At 41.1% G+C, this 17,022-nt stretch overlaps 1 protein-coding gene across 1 annotated transcript in view; it reads left to right on the top strand.

Moving 5' to 3' along the window:
- Positions 1-1,348: 1,348 nt before the first annotated feature.
- The window catches only part of LOC104950035 (phosphofurin acidic cluster sorting protein 1-like), a 21,330-nt gene continuing 5,656 nt past the window's right edge, over positions 1,349-17,022 (top strand). Inside the window, exons 1-11 of the mRNA XM_010776475.1 lie at positions 1,349-1,354; positions 5,259-5,348; positions 6,489-6,614; positions 9,192-9,354; positions 10,438-10,529; positions 10,777-10,857; positions 11,223-11,282; positions 13,133-13,284; positions 13,900-13,993; positions 15,312-15,395; positions 16,105-16,244. Of these exons, the coding sequence (XP_010774777.1) occupies positions 1,349-1,354; positions 5,259-5,348; positions 6,489-6,614; positions 9,192-9,354; positions 10,438-10,529; positions 10,777-10,857; positions 11,223-11,282; positions 13,133-13,284; positions 13,900-13,993; positions 15,312-15,395; positions 16,105-16,244 (1,088 nt within the window). The remainder of the gene's footprint in view (positions 1,355-5,258; positions 5,349-6,488; positions 6,615-9,191; positions 9,355-10,437; positions 10,530-10,776; positions 10,858-11,222; positions 11,283-13,132; positions 13,285-13,899; positions 13,994-15,311; positions 15,396-16,104; positions 16,245-17,022) is intronic.

The raw sequence follows: 17,022 nt of genomic DNA on the forward strand, positions 1-17,022 counted from the left end.
CGCACGCTGTACCCCGATACAACCACTGCAGCACCAACACGTTAAAAGCGGAAGCCTTTAGTTGCGCGTGTCTTTAATTCTCGGTCTCTAGGCGCTTTCAGTCAACTTTCACTAACCTCGTCAAGCTGGAGCCTCTTAGCTACTTCCTGTTTCCGGATAAGGGGTTACCAAAATAAGAGTACTGCGTGTAGCAGTATAATTAAACATTACAGGTTGTGAGTGACATTAGTTGTCATATTTATATATGTTTAGTAGCTTGTGGAATTGCTCTAAAATATTTGTTGATCTTATTTATTGGTATTTATTATTTTTGATATAAATGTATACTTTTTTTTAAATGATTGGTTTTTCAGTTGAATTATACTTAAAGTTCAGGGTATTCAACTGTTAAAAACATACTGTTCAAATTATTATTTAAAGTTCAATAAATGGATGTTTTCAAAGTCAATGAATAATCATATTTAATAATCGTGATATCAATATTGACCAGAAATAAATGTGATTATGATTTTTGCCATAATCGCACAGCCCTACCAGTGAGTGAGGATTCCTTGCAGAATTGTGATTATAATTGGAGAATAAAACATGATCTAACAAGAAACAGAAGCAACCAAATATTATAAAATGTTATTGTCCAATAGGGGAAATGTTGCTGTAAAAATGATGAGGAAAGGGATTCAGGCATTTCATCTGATGAAGATGAATGGGCTAAATGTGTGGCTGTTCTCTTGCTATGTTGAGGGATTTAATGATTTTTCATTGTTACTATTGGCCCTGGAGATGAGACTAGGCGTAATGGATTCTACGATGTGTTTGGGAAGTAGAAGGAGAGAGAGCACTCTAATTCATGCACATAGTAACAGAAAACGTAGAGACAAGATTTTGTAGTAGACGGTTACATTTGTCTGCAAAATGTGTAGAGATGGTGGGATTTTATTGGCTCTCCCTCCATGTATGAACAAATGGACCCAGAGAGCGATAATGATAGGGCAGAAAGATCTTGCTAGGAGATGTAAAGCACCTGGAACACCTGCTTTTAAGGATTGGGTTGCTAAAAAGCTGCTGCATATAGAAGAATGTCATATTGGATTCGTAATAGGGCAGGAAAAAATGGATGGAAATAACTGAATGACATGTACAGTGAGGTAGATTTGATATGTTTATGTTCCTAAATGTATTCATTACAATGTACTGAGGATCAATGTGTTCATTTTTTATTTTATGAATTATTTTGTATAAATATATTTCATATTTGCATCTTGGTGTAACACTAGGTGGGTTGAGAGCAATGGATAAGGATACAATACGCATTTCCGCCTTGATTGTTTTGCAAAAATGTTATGATAAAATGGAGGTATAAACCAAACAGTTGGTAAAAGAACCTAAGCTACAGATCATTTACCCATTTTTGTGTCGGTTTTTGGTAGCAAAATCAATTAAGTTATTCAATTTTGATCCTCATACATCTTAATAATTAAGTTTATTGTTTAACTTAATAAACATCTGCCACCTGTGCAGAGTTTAGTCAAATACATGTGATATTGGACTACCTATTAAATCACATACTGAAATGCATCTATTTTTTGTAAGGTCTGTGATGCATTCAATTGTTACATGTTTTAGAGATGTTTCACAGTTTGGCTAAAAGCATTTGAGCCTCAAACACCCTTTACATTAACTCCACTGTTTCTGTAGTTACTGCTCTCTGCCTCGATGCCTCTGTAATTGTCCGTTTTCTCTCTCTGTCTCAACATTGTCCCCCTCATTTTGCAATGTAATTGAAATTTTTAGCTGCACTTGGCTATTTAAAGAGAAACAAATGATCTCCTTAACTGTCATCCTGAAGGAGAAAGCAAGCAACCAAGTGTGGCTTTATCCATGAGCTACGTTGTCTCTCGAGTGTGAAATCTCTATTTCTGTTGAGCTGCCCGGAGGACAGCCGAGCTAAGCTTCGTTTAACGCCGCTCCGGAACTGGAGCATTAAATGCAATTTCCAGCAGGTTTGGCTGGGAAGAACACAGCAATACGTGTTTGAAGAGACGGTTAGTGAGGATGACGGAGGAATCAGGGGATTTTGTTTCCAAACAGTGAACGACAAAGCCTCATCGACGCATGTCCTCCATTCTGTGTCCAGCATACACTAGCCGTTTCCTCTCTCTGGGTCTCATCAGGTTAAGTGGGCTCCGTGCACAGTACACACAAGCCCAGTAATGGCTAACCATTTGGATGTTATCCCAAAGCAGGCAGCAGGGTTGATGTGATTGCAGTTCAGTCTGAGGGAGCCTCTGTGCTCCCTTGGAGATAGTCTTCTGTCTCTCACCCTGGAAACTGCTGGGTCACTTCAAGTAGCTGACGCCCCCACAGACAACCCTCTGTTGCACTGGGTTGCCTTGTAGCACATGCACATGATCATGAAGTTTGTATTGCGTTTGGTTGCCTGAGGTTTTAGCCAAACATTGATGTCAGCTGGATCATTATATGAAAGGCGGGCTATTCTCATTTCAGTACAGGCTGCTGTCCAAAGCACTTCCATTTGCACTCCACTCCACTGATGAGATCTAATTATGTGTGTGTGTTGAGTGAAACAGAAGCCTCTACACACATCGAGCTCTTGTCCTGAAGCTAAATCACTTCCTGCCTTTGCTGCGAACAGTAGAGTAATTTAGAGATTTTAACATAACGAAGTAACTTTGACAGGAGTTTAACTTTTCCCACTGGCTTTTTGAGATTGGTAGAGTTTAGGGGTAACTGACATCCCCCCGAATGGCCCCAGAAAGACAGTGGAGAAGCTTGTAGCAGGGGAGAAAGGGTGAGAGAAAGGGGGGTGGCGGTGGGGAGGAAAGGACATTCAGACAAGCTTTCCCTGCCAAGGCTCCGTATTGTTAATGCATGTCAGGCAGTTTGAGAGTGCTCGGCTTTTGTGCCTTGATTCTTTGTACCAGCCAGTGAGCATGAGAAAAGAGGGCTCTTTGTGGAGCTCAAGTTAGTGACAAGGTCATACTGAGCCACAGATTTCCCTTCTTTTGGCTTTTAAACATAAAATAGGAGCTGCAACTACTGTCAGCGTGTCCTTCTGTGGAACATATTGAGCCATTAGGACTGGATAGAAAACTGCTTAATACAACTGAATGCTTTGCAAGTGTCAGCAAAATGTTATTTATGTCCATTTATGTTAGTTATTCAAAGCTTTGGTTTCATTTCAGATAGTGACAGCGCAGTAAATGTTCTTTCAAAATGTTCCTTTATTTTATACTAGACAAACAAAGAGTTATGTGTTTTCTGAATATTTCACACTTTTATATCACAAGTTTGTAGACTAACACTTGGCAGTTTCCAACTTCAAGCAATATGTGGAAATGAATGAAAAAATGAAATATCTGAATAATTTGATAAAGATTTTCAAAAATCCCCAAACCAATGTAGAAGAAACAGAACATGTAAACTGTAAACAAGAATGATCAGGGATAGAGATCTTTCTCTCTGAGACAATGTTGCTACAGCTGAGCCTGCTGGAAAATGTTCAGATCACTCAAATATTCAGAGGCTGGTTGCCAGGGATACAATTGGAACTTGGAGAATGGCTTACTGCCTGCTAATTTTAATTATTTGATTTTATCAGTAGCTTATAAGTGGCAGAACTGTTCTCAGATGCATTGTAATGAATAATTATCAAGTTATAAAAAAGTTGGAAAATCATGCGTAATACTGCTTCAGGTACACATGACAGAGAAATACCCCATCATATTTCTTTTAGAGCTGGAAGTGGGATGAAATGTGTTTGGAAGAACAGTTACAATTGCTCTACTTAAAGGGGCCCTATTGTGTCTTTACTGTTACATGTTTACATATAAGTTAATGTTCAAAAAGCTCTTTATTTTCCTCATACTGCCTGCGCTGCAGCACCTCTTTTCACCCTCCGTCTGAAACCAGAGCCCAGTCTGCTCTGATCGGTTAGCTGGCCGGCTCTGTTGTTATTGTGCAACTGCTTAGAGATGTCCCGCCCCTTAGCCTATTATGTAAATGTGTTGGAGCACTAGCCATAAGAAGCGCAAGTCTTGCATCATCATGTCACGGAAGTAAACAAATTCTATGTGTACTATAGTGTGCAGTTTCATATCACTTATCCTTGTGATGTTCCTACAGAGGCCCCATTGCATTCTTGAATGTAGCGGCTCCTTCTATTAACCTCTGATGAATTCTCAGTATCTGTTACATGCTTTAGCAGCTCTGATGACATAAGGATCCACAGTTTCACCCTCTGCTCAGGATTCTTAAAGAGTTCCATGGGAATAAAGCGAGATATAGGATATCCTTCATTAATACTCTTGGCAGCTTCAGTAGACACCTGAACTAAGCTCAGATGACTTGTGAAATTTGTACGGCAGCTGATGAGTTTCCAAATATATTACACAACAGATGCCTGTCTTTCTCACTCCCGGCTCGACGTTAAATTCTGAACTCGAGACTTGAGAAGCTGTTCCTGTTCTCACGTTCGCACTCTCAACTCTCTGTTTTTTTTTAGATCAGAAGAGGTCCAAAAACAAGCTCAGTTGAAGAATTAAACGAGGAACATAATATACTTTAATCTGAGGCATGTAAGAAAAGCTCTTAAAGGCTAAGACGGGTTCTCCGAGGACAGACTGTGCGGCGGTGTCCTTACAGGTGGAGGACACTTCTACAACCCCAGACATTTAAAACCTTGTGCTACAGTTGGCTACAAGACATTCGTGCTAGCCCCCAAATTAGCTTAGGCAATGAGCCTCTCTCAACTAGAATAGCAAGCATTAGATAATAACATTAAATGTGGTGTCTATTAGCTGGAAATACAGTGGCTGCACCGTAGCAGCTACAACAACGTATGTAGAATACCAAACTCTCTCAAAGCATCGTTATAAATCCTAACCGATTTTGTCTGAGATTCTTAGGGTGCCAATGGAGACAGTGGAGAGCAGACTTGTGATTAGGCTTCTGCTTTTTGAATACTAATGCCAGTTAGGAACACTCGGCATCTGACCCATATTTCATTGTTCCAGTAGCACTGTGAAGGAGTAGAGGACTGTTTGTACTAAGCTGCTTCAAGGTGCGAATCTGCATAAATGTGTGAATGTGAAGCAGGCTGGTCCTAAAATAAGGCTCGCACACTCAGTCGCTGTGGTCTGATAGGAGATTTGTGGGTATTTTTATTATTCTGAAGGCAGCTGCTAACGTATTTCTTATTTATATGTACCAATTAAACGTTGCTTTTCTTTGTCTTACAGGGTTCAAAGCGTCTTTTGAGATCAAATGAGTACGTGCTCCCACCCAATGGACTGATGGAGACGGATCTGGAGCTCACATTCTCACTACAGGCAAGCACTGACGTTCTGCTGTGAATTTTCACACTGACACTGCAGCTAGTTGACAGGGAAGAATTTGTTAAAGCCCCTTCCTTACCACGTGCACATTTCTTTTGTAAATGCATTCATGTGTATTTACAGTATTTTGTATTACCTCAGGCCCAGTTTGTTAATATAAGCCACACTTTTTTAATGTTATTTTGTGGAGAGAGGTGTGAGCTAAGCAGGACAGGAAGTGTTGTAGTTTCTGTCCTCACATACTGTGTCCTTCCAAGTGCAACCCTACTCCATTCAAGAAATAATCCCTACCAAAGTCACTGAAGCAGACAGAATGTGTTGGATTTAAAAAAATAGACACCGCATACCGCGTGCGGACTAAAGGCAGCCATCGAGGTGAATTATGACAGCACAAGTGAACAAGCTGTGGAAATATATATATATATATATATGTTGCATGTGTGTAAAATGTAAAACGTTTGCAAATTCTGAACAAAAATTGCCAGCAAAAATGACATCGCTGTTGAGTAAATTCATGCTGCTTTTGAATAAAAAAATGGAGGCAGAAATAGACATGAGGCAGTGATGTTCAACCAACTTCTGAAACAGACATTAACTGTCATTTTGTGAATATTCAAGACCAACAAAGGCAAGTCAAGTCAATGTGAAGTTCAGTTTACGCCTTCAAAGACAATACAACTCCAGAGGACACAGACAAGTTGGATTCAAAGAGCAAATGTGAGGATAAAATATAAAGTGTTAGAGAGAGATATAAATCTGAAGTGATGAAGGTTCAACAACACTTCAAACACACTCCAGCAGACAGACCATTAGTAATACTTCAGGCAGTCTAACACCTACCATGTTGATTCACTGCTGGCATCAGAGTACTGTAATGGCTGTATTTTTTACAGAAAACTTGAACCAGGATTGTGTCATGGTGGGAAATGTCCTTTTTCTGTGGCTGATGCATGGTACAAATATATATTAGCTGAATAGAGACACAGCACAGCAGAATAATTGATAAAGAATTTGGTTTCGATGGAGAAAAATACAATTTATTGGCCTTTGTCTGCAAGTGAGTTTACATCTAAACGCTGATGAATATGTACTGTGGTCTATGTATCAATCCGTGTTTATATTTATTTTATTCAGTACCCCCATTTTCTGAAGAGGGATGCCAACAGACTGCAGATTATGCTGCAGAGGAGGAAACGCTACAAGAATCGAACCATCCTCGGATACAAAACTCTGGCTGTGGGAGTCATCAATATGGCTGAGGTACTTTCAACCACTTCATTTCATGTTTCACTGAATTTTTCTTGAGAAACATCATTTTTCCTTTCAGCTGGTGATTGACATGGCTGTCAGTGTCTATGTACAATGTCTTGGTTCGCCAGTCCTGCTTTACCCATCATTCCAATGATTCATGCTCGTCACACGTACTGCTGTGTGAGATTATGGGCCATCTGGAGCTGGCTTCATATGCACTTTCTGGAAAGTGCATTCAGCCATGCTATGCGGTAATAATAGACTGCAAGCTGACATGATGCCACTTGTCGATGTTTATTTGATGTAGATATACAAGATTACGTTGTTTTTTTTCCCTCATCCGAGTTATTTAACATTAAGTACTACCAGTCCTGCCTCAGTGGGGATGTTGCACGTATGTCAGACTGTATGTTTGGCCACTGGACCATCAAAATGCAATTTTTTTTCAACACACTTCTTGCTTTGCTTACTAATGCCTGCTGTCACAGTGGATATCACACATTGTAGGGACTGCTGTTGAATTGTGGGTCATTCACTTGCATCATTGCGCACGAGCAAAGTGCTCTCGTGTTTGAACACAGTGGGGGATTTTTGATAGCATGCCTACTACTATGGATCGCACTGAACCAAACATTGTACAGCAGATAGAGATCAATTAAAAAGCCTTGTGAAGGACATAATTAGCTTGCTGTTTATATGAAAGGGAAATCAAGATGAAGAGAGATTTAGACAGATATCGAGCGCCATACTTATTTGAAAAGAGGGACGCAGGTAGCATTTCTCAAATGGTAATTACAGTGCCCATTCATGCTCGGCTAAGGTGACTTCCCACTAGTAGCCCCAGGACAAAAATTGACTGACATTTAAAAACAATACCAATGCTTATTGCATTAAAATACTACTTTACCACGGTGCTGTTTTGGTGCTTTCTGCAGCGAAACAACCCAAAGACTTCTATGAATAAAGCTAGATTGACCATTATTGGATCCTGTCGGGTAATTATGTTGTCCTCTGCTGTAGAGTTAACTCTCCCTTGCCCTCATTCTGAATCCATCGGGGCATTACGTGGGAGGAAGTCACAGTTATTGGACTTTGCATGCAACATTGGAGTAAGTGCACCCCTGACGGTGTTTGAGCAAAGAGAGCCTACTCCCTGTGCAGCTATTCATCAAGTGAAATATTGAAAGTACCCCACAGATAGAGCTTAAAATGAAAGCTCATCCTTTCTCATCTGATTCATATCAGTTTATGCAAACCGCGTTTCGCTGTTTGTCTCTGTGATATGAGCAAATTGGCGCGGCTCATTTCCACATTCAGAATGTAATAGATTGTAATAGATTTTCTTAGGGATAGCATAGCTGAGGTCTCGTAATCAGTCTGTAAATCTCTGCGAGCATAAAGCAGTGTAACAGAAGCCCTCCCAATCTCTGATGTATCGGTGTCTGTTCTTCAGGAAAGAGAGATACTGTTCTTCCATCAGGCCTCTCTGTTGAAGAAATTGCTTCCATTATATTTCGACAGAATGATTGAAAGACACAGACATTTTACGAGACTGTAAATGTATCTCCGTTTAAGAAGACTTGAGTTTTAGACATGTGTCCTCTGTTTTATTTATTTAAGACAATGAAACATTTAATTCAAGGGGCCCTATCGTGCTTTTGTTTGTTTTTTTCTTTCCTTGGTATGTTGTATAGGTCTTAGTGCATGTAAATGGTCTGATAAGGCTAAAATACCTGTGTTCCCTCCAGAGGGAGTTTCTCTCCCACACACTCCCCCACTGCCTGAAACGCCTCCATTGGACTCCTTTGTTTACTTAACATAGAGACAACACTACGTAACACTTGCACTTCTACTGGCTAGCACACATTGTACGTGATAGGCTAAGGGGCGGGACATCTCTAAGCGGTTCACCTATCACAACATAGCCGGCCAGCTGACCAATCAGAGCGGACTGGGCTCTGGTTTCAGACAGAGGGTGAAAGAGAATGAAAAAAAAATCTGACTTTTGAAAATGAAAGCATGTAAACGTTTCACAGTAGAGGTACAACATAAAAATATGAACCAACAAATGTGCATAATAGGCCCCTTTAACATCACATAGAACACCTGAAAATATCTTGTATATGTAAACTAAGAAATTATAAAAAATACAGTGCTATTTAGTTCATTACACCACTTAGGCTGGTGAAGTAGTATGCATAATCATCCTCTTGTGCACTTATTGTCCTTTTTAATATTGTATTATACTTTATTTGCATACATTAGATCTTTACATGTTACATGTTTTACATTGTTGTTTACAATTGTGAATGAAGGAGCAATGATTACCATACCTGGGCTGTAGGTCGGGGGTGGAAGGTCACCTTTAATGTTTCTCTATATGTTTGTGTATTTGTTAAACTACCTATTTAACCTATTATACCAGCTTTAAAAAAGAAAAAAAAGATAATATTATCAGAAGTGTTTCAAGAGAGAGAGAGATATCTAAAAAAAACGACTTTGTCTTGTATAATTGGTTTAGAGCACATTTTGTATTTGAATGGATTCTTAAAAATCAATAGCGAGCCTCAATCTTCCCGTATCCAGGTGATGCAACACCCGACAGACGGAGGACAGATCCTGGGTCTCCATAGCAACGTGAAGGAGGCGCCAGTGCGTGTGGCGGAGATCAGCGTGTACTCTCTCTCCAGCCAGCCCATCGACCACGAGGACGGCAGCGGCCAGGCCGGGCGCAAGACCAAAACCTCAGGTGAGCACGGACCCCCCCCGTCCCTCTACATGGCTCTGTCAGACCAGCCTGTACCAGCGCTGCTCGCTCAAATCCTGTGTGTAATTTCAGCCCTCTCCCTGGAGCCAGCGCCCCCCCCCAAGCCCCTCTCTTCCTCCTTCCACATGGCTCCTATTTCCCCACCGAGAGGAATAAACTCTTAATCCCAACCTGTGGTCAAGGATATTTTATTTCCTCCAGCTATGCTTCTAATGTTGATGTGAGAGTTGAACAGACTTAGGCCCTATTGCCTTACACTTTTCTAATTCTGGACGGGGGAGAATTATTGGGCCATGCTCGGACACCACGCCTTCATCCCGCCATGCTGATCCTTCGCTTTTCTGGAAGTTATTAAAGAGGCTGCTCAAACATAACAGATGAGCTCATGCACCGAGAATTATTCCAGTGTCACTCGGAGGAAGATGTTTATCTTTCTCCTCTGTAGTCAGCCTCAATAACAGACATCCCAGCTAAGAGCACTGAGCTGGATGTTTCACAGGCAAAAGGATGTTGAGAGAAAAAAGATCTTCCATTGCCTGATCTGTGCTCAGCTGTCAAACACGCAGTAAAAAGGGCTTTTTAGGGAATGTGGCTGCTCAAACCAATAAAATCTGACTTGGTAGTAAAACTTCAACCACTAAAATGTTATTAAAACTTAATCGGAATGTAAAACATGAGCTGTCCCATCTACTTTACATATAAGCTTTCAATACATTTCAGCAAGCACTTTTAGCATTATTCATGTGCACAGAAAACGTGTTTGCATTAAATTGTACTCACTATTCTTTCCATGTAGTCAAAGTAATTAATTAAGGTGTGGAAAAGGACAGGAAATTAAGAATTATAAAAAGTACACAATATGCTGGAATCTTGATTTAAATTAAAATAAACGGTTTCTGTTTTGTTTGTTTAACACCTTTTAGGCTACCAATGACAACAAATGCTAGTTATATGCTTACTCTGTTCCAAAACAAAATGTCAGCAAAGTTTCTGTGAAACTACTTTTGGTAAGACTGCCCAGACATGCATGTATTTTGATGTTTTTTTCTGTGTGTGTACCTCCAGACCGCTCCCCAGACATGGATAACTATTCTGAGGAGGACGATGACAGCTACTCGTCGGAGCAGGAAGCCAGCGATGACGCAGTTCATGCCCAGGTTGGCCAGAAAATGCTTAAAACAAACCTGCAATAGCCAGCTCAATCGAATATATATAAGAAATTAAAGTATACAATTTAGCTAAACAAAATTAAAGTCGTTCCCTAATAGATTTAGCCAGAAGCAGTTGTCCTTTCCAAGTTTTTAGTCGTATAACAATGTATTTCCTACATTTAGCTTAATGATTACAGGTAGGATTGTAGGGGGCACTATTATAAGATCTCACCCACCCACTCTGTTTTCTCAGGACCTTTATGATGAAGATGACGAGGTCAGGAAGCCGAAGAAAGCCCGGAGGAAAATGATCCGAACCACCTCCATGACCAGGGTAAGTCGCCTCTTTTTCTCCACCACATGGGAGTGTAGCGCTCGCTAATCATTGACTACGAGAACAACTCAAGACCTGCTCTGGCTGTCGTACAAGCTTTTTTAAGGGAAAGCGCACACTGTGTTCCATTTGTCCCAGCCATTAGGATGATGTGGATGAGCATGTAAAATGAACACTGTGGGTTCACTGGAGTGATTATAATGGTCTTTACATGGAGTGAATGTGAATGAGTAATCCAGTGGACATTTACTGGGAGAAGTGATAAGCCCGGGCCCAGCTGTCATGCACATCTAATGAGGACAGTTACTCCCTTTCAGGGGGCTCTGATTTTCATAATTGCATGTTTTTCTTTTCTTCGTTTGCAGCAACCTAACTTCAAGCAGAAGTTTGTGGCCTTGCTGAAAAGGTTCAAGGTAACAGATGAGGTGAGTGTGAAAAGAATAATTTACTTTTTTGTTTTGATCGACACCCAGGAGAAACGGCACCCCTGTAATGTCTCAGCCCTAATGTAATGAAGTTTTTAGCAAGTCAGCTGTGAAACATATCAATTATTAAATTGCCCTTGGGCCATGAGAAAATAAGCTCAGTATTGACTGTCTAAACAATATATTGCTGCGACTAATGTCTCCCACCTGGAGAAGAAATCACTGCCGCCCAACAGAGGTGCACAAATAATTATGGCTGCTTTACCTCTGTGCTCATGGATGTATGATTCATACATTTCCATTAGCAGCAATCTGTATGCAGAATCCATTAAAGACCCTTTTTCTCCACCACATAATCCTGTGATAAATGCACGCTCACGCACTTGTCCTGTTGAGGTTTGTGTTTTTCTTCTCTCTTGTCCCTTTTTCAAATAAATGTTTCTGTGGATGCATAACCATAACAGCTTGTAAATCAGGTCATCAGCAGGAAGTCAACCATTTGTGTGCAACAACCCCTACATGTCCATTAGTATTTAATCTGTGTTAGGCCATTATAATGATAATAATTCCCATTCAACCATTGGCTTGCTTTCCCTCTTCTACATTCTGACGTCACAGTCCTTAAATTAAAGTGAAAAATACCTTTTGAAGATTGCTAAGGCCTTGAGTAAAATACAAATATGATGGCTGCAAAGAAACCCTCCTTCCTTCATTGCCTTAATTATCAATATAATCAACTTTATCCGCTAAAAAGGAAAATTACACTTACTCTTCAAATCTAAAGGAAATAAAGGGATAAATACTGGCATATTACATTACATTATATGTCACTTGTTGGACACTTTTTTTATCCAAAGTGACTTACATGCATTCAGTTCTGTGGGCAATCCCCACGGGAGCCATTTGGGCTGAAGTGTCTTACCCAGGGACACAACAACATGCTCTCTGCATCAGCGCACTATCCCTCTGAGCCACAGCCTCCCTATGTATATATAATAATATATATACTATTTGTCTTTTATTTTCTTTATCCCCTTTATATGCATTATTTGTCTTTTTCCTACAATTTGTCCTCTATTCTTTACTGACTTTGTTGTAATATCTCAGTCCTCTCTTGAACTACAGAACGGTTGTAAAATAGAAACCTAAAGATATCATAAAATAAAAAACAGTCCATAAATTACATCAACAAAAAAATCAGGTTCCATTCTTAACTATGTCGTTTTCAGGGGATTTGACTACACCATTCATAGAAACAAATGTTAAAGACCCTTGTGTGACATACAAGCCCCTCGAGGCCAGGGGACTTGTGTTTCTCTGGATGCTTCCTGAAACTCCAGGTGGCCCGATGATCTTTTATCAGCTCCCCTGGCTCTAATCCCTTCCTTGTGGCCAGTCAGTGTGCTGGGCTACAGCTCTATAAATACATAGCCGGGAGGAGAGGAGGGGACAGACTGTGTTTATCTTCTCCCTGCCAGCTTCTGCACTTATGGAGTGGCATTAATCACCTGATTAGTCCACAGGCAGGCTGACTGTGTGCGGCTCCTATGATATACATCCCCACTGTGCGATCGAGGACCGGCAACCTTAGCTCTCCTCCAGCACTCACTCGCCTTTTAATTGGCCTTCTTAGGACCGAGGCAGAGATGTATTTATAGCATAGATTTTCTCATTTTACAAGGTTCAGTGCTCCCCTTCATTCGTTAGGCTCCATTAGCCCAGCTGTGAAAGTGATTAGTTAATGCACAGCACCAGTCACTCCCTACACTTATTTAATCCATGGCCATGATTACAAATCTCTGATTACAGCGTACTGATGTGTTGATGATGTGTCTATCCCTATATGGCAGGTGCTGGACTCTGACCCTGTTGACCAGACCCAGGAGGTGGAGGAGGATCTGGACTTACTCTACGACAGCCTGGAGGTGTACAACCAGAGCGACAGCGGGCCGGAGATGGAGGACAACGAGAGCGTCCTGAGCACGCCCAAGCCCAAACTCAAGTATGTGGCACAAGGCTGGGCATTTAGCAATATCCTTTTCTAGATATCATGATATAAGGCTACTAGATATTGTGTTACCTTTTGGATATTCTGACATGGAATAATTGTTAATTGAGTAATTGTCTTTTCTTTAAAAGGCTGCATTACTGTAGAGTGATATTATTTTCAGAACATACCAGACTGCTGTAGCTGCTCTTTTGTTTTGCCTACCCACTTTGTCATAATATCCACATTCAAGATCCACATTGTATTTGGAAATGTTTTTTTGTTTTTTTTAAAGGAACATGCCCACCCACGCATTGAACATGGAGTTTAAAGCAAAAAGTAGTTCATTAATACATTTTTAAAAAGCACAGGTTTTTGATCACAACTATTGGAATATTTCCTTTTCTCCATATCGCGCAGCCCTACCTCTTAAGCCATCTTTTCAGAAATGGTCTTATTTTTCTAGGCATTCAATCATTTATGGGCACAATCTTTACACAGTTTGAGTGGGTTTTTTGGAAATACAGAATCGAGGAAGTATTTACAACATGTCTGAAGTTGCAATTGGCCATTCAGTTAGGACTGCCCAGTTAAACAAATTAATCAAATTGTCTTTGTTTCTGTTTTCAGGCCGTTCTTTGAAGGGATGTCTCACTCCAGCTCCCAGACAGAAATTGGAAGCATACACAGCCAAAAGAGCCAGCAGAGAGAGCTGTCCTGTCCTGTAAGTTGATCACCAGGCCGCCCAGATGCCTCTCCACCACACTGTTTACCCATGAAGGTCTTCCTCTGTGGTATCTGGAGAAGTTCTTGTAAACAGGGTTAGGTAAAGGAATTGCCTCTGGGCAGTGTTTAAATATCTGGCAGTCCTCTCTGCTTATTGTGGTTCAGGGATTCCCATGGACCATGATACTACAGGAAAGATATTCTGAGCATGCAGCTCCCACCCCTGCAGATGGGGATGGGATGGAGGGGGGGGGGCTGCAGTTCTTGCCCTGTTCACCCCTAGAGCCCTCTAGTATTTATAGGACTGACACCGAATGACCTCTCCGCCACCATCACAGACACAAATATGCTCAGAGACGATTGGATGGAGCATCCCTCAACTCCTGCTCAGAGATTTATGGCACACGGGAAGCAACAAGGACAGAGAGAGGGAGACATGTTGAGTGTGATACTTAGAGAGGGAGCGCTGTTTATAAATATCTGGGAATCCATTTCAGCTTGCAGCCTCGAGCATTTCACACTGCTACAGCCCTCCATCTTGCTCAATAAATGTCTCTAGTCGAACTTCATGAATGCAGGCGAAGCAGTAAAGTGTTTGATCTAATTGAAATAAATGAATGTTATAAGATGCACTTAAATACTTTCAGACAAGCACACGAGGGTAAAGCAAGTATTCAGATCTTTCACACGGTAAAATGATTCCAACACGAGTAAAAGTCTTTCACTGAAAAGAATGCGGGTTTTATCAGACATATGTACTTTAAAAAACAAACAGATGAAGTATTTATTTGGTAAAAAAGTGTTACATAGAATTTTTGTATTATATTACTCTATCACAATGTCTACTGTTAAAGGAGGAAGATTTTCTCAACATATAAAGAAACAATTTACCTCAGTTCATTTAAGAAAAATCTAATTTCAATCAACCAAAATTGAAGATACATTTTTCCCTCGATAGGATGCGTATAAAGAGCTGTAAGGAAAATAATCTTTTGAAATAAAAAGACAAATAAATAAAAACATGGGTATACTCAATCACAATTGCCTGAAATCTGTGCTGTAGTACAGTTATTGAGTGAATATACTACGTTACATTTCAACCCTTCAAGTGTGTCCATTTTTCTTTTGGGGTTTCTATGCGAGTTGGAGGCTACAGTGGAACATAGAGAAGCTTTTAGAGGTATTTGTCCTTGTCAGATGTGCCACTTTCAGTAAGCTCGGTGGAGCGGTGAGACGTGACATGTTTGTCATTTATATTCTCCAGAGAAGGTTCAAATGGTCTAATGTGTGTGTGCTTATGTTTGTTTACCCTACAGACTGGTGACTTTCTGACCGTGGACAGATGTAAAGTGCAAGGGGCCCGGTATCAAGATGACAGCAACACCGAAGCAACCGTCGGGGTATGTGTTTGGAACAACAGCAGTTTTACTTTCTGTTTGTTTGTCTTTGGCAAAATCTCCTTTGAGCATCTCTTTTCTCAGATTTGTTTCCCCTTCTCCACTTGACTGCCCTTATCCTCCCATGGGCCTTGGTTGTTTTCCAGGAAAAAGCAAAGAGGGAGGGGGTTAGCAAGGGCAAGCAAACCAAACAGCACCGTCATCCATTATGGATCAGTCGAGGAGACAAGGCGGCCTCATGCTGGAGAAATCCTGACTGATGGCGGTCGAACGAGGGGTGTTTGTTGTTGTCTGTGTGCCGTCGGGTCGGTCTAACCTTGTTCTGCTCCCCCTCTGAGCGCTGGTCGCACCGCTCCACTAACCCAATTCAAACGGAATAAAATAAAACCGCAGGAACCGCGTTTCCTTAGCTAAGAGACCCTGACTTTTTGTATCTCTTCCATCACGGTGGTCTCGCATCATTATCTCCTACTTCAACAGCCATGCTCTATTATTCACCAGCCTCAACTCTTTCAACTCTTACTTTCGAAATGCTGCACCACGCACAAAAGCACATCAAGCATACAGAACAAACCAGAACCCCAGAGAAACATTGATGTAGAAGTAGATAGGACATGACAGCGCCTGTGTCGAACGATAAACATCAGCATTGTCCTCTTCCAGCCCTTTTGGCTAATCTTTGCCCCCCCCCCCTCTCTTTTTTTTGGTGCAGGAACCAGAGACTGAGGACAGCGGGCCAGGGCCGGGGGAGGTGAGCAGCTGGGATGTCAACACTGAGCGGGTGACCAGCACTGTTGGCAAGCTCTGCAAGACGGAGTCCCAAAACCACATGTCTCCCAGGTACAGTGCTGATCCCCACATCTGGTAACATGTGCACAACAGAATGTCATGTCCCAGTGTTTCCCCTATGAAAGCAGGGGAGTTAACCCCCTAGGGTAACTGCTTTAGGGGGACGGCATGGTAAAACACTCATTCCACCAAATTCCATTATCAAATTTAACACGAAAATATGTATCAGTTATCAAGATAAACACAAACCTCACACATAGGCACACATTACATCCACAGCACTTATCTAGGGAGAGAATGCATCTCTTTTACTCCCGTTATTCCCCTCTTCCAAAACATTGGAGCAAGTGCCAGGAGTTGAGTTTTCATTATTTTGACTGTGTGTTAACTTCTTGCCAAATGAATCAGAGCACACAATCCAAATTGCCTGCTACGTTACCATATGCCCGGTTGCTGTCAAAGTAATATTCCATTTAAAAGGGTATTTTTTAAATGGGGCAACATTACATCACTTCCAGCCAACTTCATAGAACATAATGAGGGCAAATCAGCATCAGCGATCTGTGCTAACAGAATATTCTCTGGTCCAGCTTAGCTGAAAACACAGAATCCGTCAGCATGCTAGCTAACCTTCACTTGTGATACTAAAGAACAGAGGATATTAAGGATCGTATGGAATTTCAGCAATGCAGCATGAATAAAGAGACTCTATGCGAGCGGGAATAGGTTACTTTAGATTTATTTTCTTGTATTTTGGAAAGGGACCTTTTTTCCTAAATGTTTTGTCATGTTCTCAGCCCAGTACATTTAGGTTCCCTGCTCTTTCTGTCATGTACTTGAA

The sequence above is a fragment of the Notothenia coriiceps genome, unplaced genomic scaffold (genome assembly GCF_000735185.1).
Source record: "Notothenia coriiceps isolate Sejong01 unplaced genomic scaffold, NC01 NC01_scaffold00017067, whole genome shotgun sequence".
Taxonomy (NCBI): domain Eukaryota; kingdom Metazoa; phylum Chordata; class Actinopteri; order Perciformes; family Nototheniidae; genus Notothenia; species Notothenia coriiceps.